Source organism: Silene latifolia, unplaced genomic scaffold, assembly GCF_048544455.1.
Source record: "Silene latifolia isolate original U9 population unplaced genomic scaffold, ASM4854445v1 scaffold_164, whole genome shotgun sequence".
In the NCBI taxonomy this organism is placed as follows: Eukaryota; Viridiplantae; Streptophyta; class Magnoliopsida; order Caryophyllales; family Caryophyllaceae; genus Silene; species Silene latifolia.
Genome location: NW_027413145.1, coordinates 222710 through 230285, shown reverse-complemented (window position 1 = coordinate 230285; position 7576 = coordinate 222710). Strand labels below are relative to the sequence as shown.

General features: G+C 39.7%; 1 protein-coding gene across 1 annotated transcript in view; it reads left to right on the top strand.

Moving 5' to 3' along the window:
- Positions 1-1122: 1122 nt before the first annotated feature.
- Positions 1123-7576, top strand: part of LOC141638031 (uncharacterized) — a 19490-nt gene continuing 13036 nt past the window's right edge. Inside the window, exons 1-4 of the mRNA XM_074447482.1 lie at positions 1123-1163; positions 3802-4628; positions 4730-5439; positions 5491-5767. Of these exons, the coding sequence (XP_074303583.1) occupies positions 1123-1163; positions 3802-4628; positions 4730-5439; positions 5491-5767 (1855 nt within the window). The remainder of the gene's footprint in view (positions 1164-3801; positions 4629-4729; positions 5440-5490; positions 5768-7576) is intronic.

Below are 7576 nucleotides of genomic sequence, written 5' to 3'. Positions count from 1 at the left end.
TGCCTTAGATCAATCTTAGAAAATATGTCAACCACTCAACTCATCAAGCATATCATCTAATCTGGGGATTGGGAACCTATACTTGACTGTGATGTTGTTTATAGCTCTGCTATCTGTGCACATCCTCCAGGTGCCATCTTTCTTTGGTACTAGGAGTGCAGGGACTGCACATGGACTAAGAGATTCCCTCACAAATCCCTTTGTCATTAGCTCCTCAATCTGGTGTTGTAACTCCTTTGTAGCATTTGGATCACATCTGTAAGCTGGCTTGTTTGGGAGCACTGAACCAGGGACAAGATCAATGTGGTGTTCAATGCCCCTTAATGGAGGTAATCCACTAGGCAGCTCATCTGGAAACACTTCCTGGAACCTTTGAATCAAAGGGGCAACAACAGCTGTGGGCACAACAGTTTCTCCTTTTGGTTTACTTCCCGGATAACAAAGATAAGAATTGGCTGTTCTTGCCTGATCTCCTTAATCATGGCTGCCTCAGATAAGAACAGTACTCCACTCACTTCTTCTGGGACATTAGGACTGCCATAGTCCCTCTGGTTTGGTGGTAATGGGGTCAAGGTGACCTTCTTGCCTTGATGTTTGAACATATATACATTGTCCTTCCCTTGGTGTGTGGTATTCCTGTCATATTCCCAAGGTCTTCCAAGTAGCATGTGACAGGCATCCATGGGTACCACATCACACAACACTTCATCCTTGTACATTTTCCCAATGGAGAAGGAAATAATGCACTGTTTGTCCACTTTCACTCCTGAATCCTTACTTAGCCACCTCAATTTGTAAGGGTTAGGGTGTTCTTGTGTTGGTAAACCCAGCTTGCTAACCATGGTGGTGGAGGCAACATTAGTGCAGCTACCCCCATCAATAATGAGGTTACAAACTCTTCCTGACAAGACACCTACTTCGAATATCATAGATCTCTCGGTCGCCTTCTAAGGGGGCTTGCTGAGAGTGCATGACCCTCCAAAGGAACAAACTGTGCCCTGTATCAGGATGAGCAACAATCTGGTCTGGACTGGTTTCTTTCTCAGACTCCACCTCCTCTAAAACAAGAGCCTCATCTGATGCGAGTTGGGATACGGATCAATGGAAGGACGGATTCAATAAATGTCGGATATCAGTTTAATGCATTCCGATGATTATTTGGGGTTGGTTTAATGAATCTCGGGATGATTAAATGAATATCGACTTTATTGAATATGGTCCAAATGTGTATCACGCACGTTTACCAAGAGGAGGACGTCCCACAAGGCCTCTTCAACTTACTCTTTCAGATTTCTTTTTACTTTTGACTTTACCTCTTCATTTGCTTAGCTTTACCTTTTGATCTTCTAAGCTTTAACTCTTCTACTTCTTAGCTGGTTGTTTGAATTCTTGGCTACTATATAAAGCCTTGAAGCTTATGAATAAAATGAATGAAGAAATTTAGAAAAAACTTGTTTTGAGTTGAAAATGGTTGCGGCCAATCCTTTGTTATTGTTTGACGCGTTTCAAGCATTAACCCGAGTTATAATCAATAGGTCTTGATTATAGTTCACCATTGTTTGAGTTATAGGTCTAGCTCAAGCAAATATCCCATTGGTTCGATTTATTCACATATTTCGAAACAAATATCTTTATTTCTTGTTTCTTTCACAATATAAAAAAACACATAAACATTACTTTTCAATTTCCGCTGCCAATTCGCATCATATGGTATCAGAGCTTCGGCTCTTGATTTTCCATAATCGAGACGGTCCTAGGCGTGTCAAAGCCAACTTTTTAGTTGAATTTCCGATTGCGATTGGAGTTCAAAGGTTAAACTTGAACAGGTAGTTCGAGGGTTAATCGGTTTTGCATCTCGGGAACAAGTTTCTAAGAATTTGTTATTCAAGGAGCGACGGAGACAAAAAAAAAAAAAAAAAAAAAAGTACTGTTCACGAGTCGTGTCACTGTTCATCCGTGAGAAAAAAAAAGAAATCTGAAAGAGTAAGTTGAAGAGGCCTTGTGGGACGTCCTCCTCTTGGTAAACGTGCGTGATACACATTTGGACCATATTCAATAAAGTCGATATTCATTTAATCATCCCGAGATTCATTAAACAATAACCCCAAATAATCATCGGAATGCATTAAACTGATATCCGACATTTATTGAATCCGTCCTTCCATTGATCCGTATCCCAACTCGCATCAAGTAATATGTCTTACTTGTTCAAACACTATCCCTTTATTCACAAAAACTAGAACAGGTCGTACCTAGTACGTTCGGTTCGCCAAAAAATACAAACAGTCCGCTAGTTTTGTTATTCTTGTTATTTTATCAATCAGTTCTGAGGATTGGGCGTACCTAGTATGAACAGTCCACGTACCTGTTTGATTCGTGTGATTTTGCTGCCAATTCGAATTATTCGACAAACGGACAGTCATCAACACTGTCTAGTTTGTTAAGTTTCCGCTGTCAAGTCAATTCCGCTGCCCAATTTCGTATCAGAGTCACAATGGCTAATTAACTACGACAACTGATTCATAAAACGAGTCATAATAACTAATGAAAAAGGACAAATGATTCACAACGAGTCACAATGTGTAATTAATTAGGACAAATGATTCACACAAAGAGTCAGAACGACTAATGAACAAGGACAAATGATACACACAACAAGTCACAATGAGTAATTAAATAGGACAAATGATTGACACAAAGAGTCACAATGACTAATGAACAAGGACAAATGATTCACACAACGAGTCACAATGACTAATAAGCAAGTAGAAATGGTTCACACAACGAGTCACAAGGACTAATGAACAAGGACAAATGATTCACACAACGAGACACAATGACTAATGAACAAGGACAAATGGTTCACAGAACGAGTCACAAGGACTAATGAACAAGGACAAATGATTCACACAACGACTCACAATGACTATTGAACTATGACAAATGATTCACACAAAGAGTCACAACGACTAATAAGCAAGGAGAAATGGTTCACATAACGAGTCACAAGGACTAATGACCAAAGACAAATGATTCACATGACGAGTCACAATGACTAATGAACTTGGACAAATGATTTACACAAAGAGTCAAATGACTAATAAACAAGGACAAATTGTTCACACAACGAGTCACAAGTGATGCGAACCAAGCTAGTGACTCAGAGTTAGTTGATGAGCAGGACGAATTGGTTGTGAACACTCACGGTAATGGTCTGATGTTGGCTCGTAATTTTCAGCCTATGAGCTCCAATTATCCTTCCTTTGTGAATTTGCTAAGTATGGAATAGAGGAGCTGATGGGGGAGCACGCATGCCAAGGGAGGACGATCCAAGCTTTACATTTTACTTGCATTTTCAGATTATGTTTACAATAATATCTTAGCTTAATTAGTGATTGTCTAAGTTCAATGAACTAGTAGCTTTAAGTATTGTAATTAAGTGAAGAGTGATTGCTCAACTCTTCACCTTGCTAGAATTTGGACGGCTGCCTTGAGGCTATATAAAGCCTTCAAGTTCATGAATAAAATCATTCAGAAATTTGCTCAAACTTTTGTTTACAAAAATCGTTTCTTGCTTAGAAACAAAACTGGTTTTGATTGGAACGCGATTCTAATTAAAATTCTCGAGTTGTTGATCAATAGGTCTTGATCTCACTCACCTTGATCAAGTAATAGGTCTTGCTTGTTCAAAACACTATCCCTTATACACAAAAATCAGAACTGGTCGTACCTAGTACGTTCGGTTCACCAAAAACAGTCCGTTAATTTTAAAGCTTTTGATTTCTATATTGATCGTTTCAGTCTCATACAAGACCTAGTACGAACAGTCCTCAAAGACTGTCCAATCGTTCTTAATTCCGCTTGCTCGATTCAGATCATTTGTGGTATCGAGCTTGCTCTTGATCCTTATTTATCTATGGATTTTGATAATCCTAACTTTTTGCAGCAACTCCGTGATGCCTTGAGAAACGTGCAAGAAAGGGATGATAGGTGGCAACCAAGGCGTTATGAAAGGGTGGCTGAACCGTTCAAAGTTAACGAACTACCTGAGTTCGTTGGAGGGGCTGATCCCGAGGCCTATTTGGAGTGGGAACGGAAGATAGATCGTATGTTTGATTTCAAGGAATTGGATGATGAGAAAAGGTGCAAGTATGCAATTCTGAAATTAAGCAAGGGAGCATCTCTTTGGTTTGAAGGGTTGAAGGCCAAGAGGGTGCGCGCGGGGAAGGAAAAGATAGATTCTTGGGAGTCTCTGAAACGTAAACTTCGTAAAAGGTATGTGCCAACGACCCATAGGTTAGCTACATATCGTAAGATTGCTGATTTGAGACAAGGAAAATCAAGTGTTAGAGAGTATATTGATGAATTTGAAAACTTATGTTTGATGGATGAATTGGAGGAAGTAGAAGAACAGAAAATGTCTAGATTTTTGCGTGGATTGAATTATAACATTGCTAGTTCTGTTGAGTTATACCCATATTCTGATTTTGATACTCTTTGTGGTCTTTGTTTGAAATTGGAGTCACAAGGGAAGTCTAAATATGGGGGAGGGTCGAGTTCAGACTCGGGAAAGAATAAGTCGTGGACAAAACCGAAACAACCCCAAAAACCGAAACACCTAGTAGCTCGTTTGTGAGTCCTAACAAAGCCACGGCACCACCAAACACTACCCCTAGGACCACGGCCAAGGAGACTAATCTGTCCAAAGTCCGTTGTTTCAAATGTCAAGGTTTCGGTCATTATCAAAGTACGTGTCCAAACAAAAGAGTCGTGACCTTGAGAGAAGCGGTAGAGTGTAGGGATGAGTTGTTGGCCGAGGAAGAACGGGTGGGTGAACTGTTTAATCTGAATGAAGGTGAGGAAGAGGACGAGTTAGTAGAGGATTATGAGGCACCAATTTACGACACAAATCTGGTTTTGCGAACCTTGCAAGTAAAGACTATACCTACTGATTCGGAGCAGAGAAATCAATTGTTTCATACCAAGTGTCGGGTAAATGATAAGCGGTGTAGTTTAATTATCGATGGGGGTAGTTGTACCAACGTGGCCTCTTCTGAAATGGTGTCAAAATTGGGACTTGTGACTACTAAACACCCACAACCATATGCATTACATTGGCTAGATGATGGCAGCAGCGTTAAAGTGTCCAAACAGGCCCATGTTGGCTTGGTTATGGGTTCCTATGTCGATGAGGTGTTGTGTGACGTTATTCCCATGGATGATATTTTGTTGGGACGGCCATGGCAATATGACCGGGATGTGTTGCATAGAGGGAGGAGTAACGAGTATGAGTTGAAGGATAAAGGGAAACGAATTGTGCTTAAACCCATGTCACCACAAGCTGTCCGTGCTTTAGGTTCAAAACCGAAAGCAAAAGCCCATGTTGCTATGTTGATTGGAGAACGGGATGTGGAGCGTGACATTGATCATGGAGAGCAAGTTTATTTGCTTGTTGCTAAAGAAAATTCGAGTGCTAATGTTGTTTTGCAGGAACATAACCCAATTGACGATTTGCTTGAAGAGTTTGGGGATGTGTTTCTCGATGAATTGCCCGCTGGTTTGCCTCCTATTCGAGGCATTGAACATCAAATTGACCTTATTCCGGGTTCAACTCTTCCAAACAAGGCTGCTTATCGATGTAATCTGGAAGAAACAAAAGAACTTCAAAGGCAAATTGATGAGTTGATGGAGAGGGGTTATGTGCGTGAAAGTATGAGTCCTTGTGCTGTTCCGGTGTTACTCGTACCAAAGAAAGATGGTTCATGGCGTATGTGTGTTAATAGCCGTGTTGTAAACAACATAACCATCAAATATCGCTTTCCAATACCGAGACTTGATGATATGCTTGCCGAACTTCATGGTTCGGTTATCTTCTCAAAATCGACCTTAGAAGTGGTTACCATCAGATTCGGATGCGTGAGGGTGATGAATGGAAGACGACTTTTAAAACGAAGCATGGATTGTGTGAATCATTTGTCCTTGATAATTAGTCATTGTGACTCGTTGTGTAAATCATTTGTCCTTATTCATTAGTGCTTGTGACTCGTTGTGTGAAACATTTGTCCTTGTTCGTTAGTCATTGTGACTCATTCTATGAATCATTTGTCCTTGTTCATTAGTGCTTGTGACTTGTTGTGTGAAACATTTGTCCTTGTTCGTTAGTCATTGTGATTCCTTGTGTGAATCATTAATCCTAGTTAATCAGTCATTGTGACTCGTTGTGTGAATCATTTGTCCTTATTCCTTCGTCATTGTGACTCATTGTGTGAATCATTTGTCCTAGTTAATTAGTCATTGTGACTCGTTGTGTAAATCATTTGTCCATGTTCATTAGTCCTTGTGACTCGTTGTGTGAATCATTTGTCCTTCTTCATTAGTCATTGTGACTCGTTGTGTGAGTCATTTGTCCTAGTTAATTAGGCATTGTGACTCGTTGTGTGAATCATTTGTCCTAGTTAATTAGTCATTGTGACTCGTTGTGTGAATCATTTGTCCTTGTTCATTAGTGCTTGTGACTCATTGTGTGAACCATTTGTCCTTGTTCGTTAGTCATTGTGACTCGTTGTGTGAATCTAATGTCCTAGTTATTTAGTCATTGTGACTCGTGTGAATAATTTGTCCTTGTTCATTAGTCATTGTGACTCGTTGTGTGAATCATTTGTCCTTGTTCATTAGTCATTGTGACTCGTTGTGTGAATCATTTGTCCTAGTTAATTAGTCATTGTGACTCGTTTTGTGAATCATTTGTCCTTGTTAATTAGTCATTGTGACTCGTTGTGTGAATCATTTGTCCTTGTTCATTAGTGCTTGTGACTCATTGTGTGAACCATTTGTCCTTGTTCGTTAGTCATTGTGACTCGTTGTGTGAATCTTTTGTCCTAGTTAATTAGTCATTGTGACTCGTTGTGTGAATCATTTGTCCTTGTTAATTAGTGCTTGTGACTCATTGTGTGAACCATTTGTCCTTGTTCCTTAGTCATTGTGACTCGTTGTGTGAATCTAATGTCCTAGTTATTTAGTCATTGTGACTCGTGTGAATCATTTGTCCTTGTTCATTAGTCATTGTGACTCGTTGTGAATCATTTGTCCTTGTTCATTAGTCATTGTGACTCGTTGTGTGAATCATTTGTCCTAGTTAATTAGGCATTGTGACTCGTTGTGTGAATCATTTGTCCTTGTTAATTAGTCATTGTGACTCGTTGTGTGAATCATTTGTCCTTGTTCATTAGTGCTTGTGACTCATTGTGTGAACCATTTGTCCTTGTTCGTTAGTCATTGTGACTCGTTGTGTGAATCTTTTGTCCTAGTTAATTAGTCATTGTGACTCGTTGTGTGAATCATTTGTCCTTGTTCATTAGTGCTTGTGACTCATTGTGTGAACCATTTGTCCTTGTTCGTTAGTCATTGTGACTCGTTGTGTGAATCTAATGTCCTAGTTATTTAGTCATTGTGACTCGTGTGAATCATTTGTCCTTGTTCATTAGTCATTGTGACTCGTTGTGTGAATCATTTGTCCTTGTTCATTAGTCATTGTGACTCGTTGTGTGAATCATTTGTCCTAGTTAATTAGGCATTG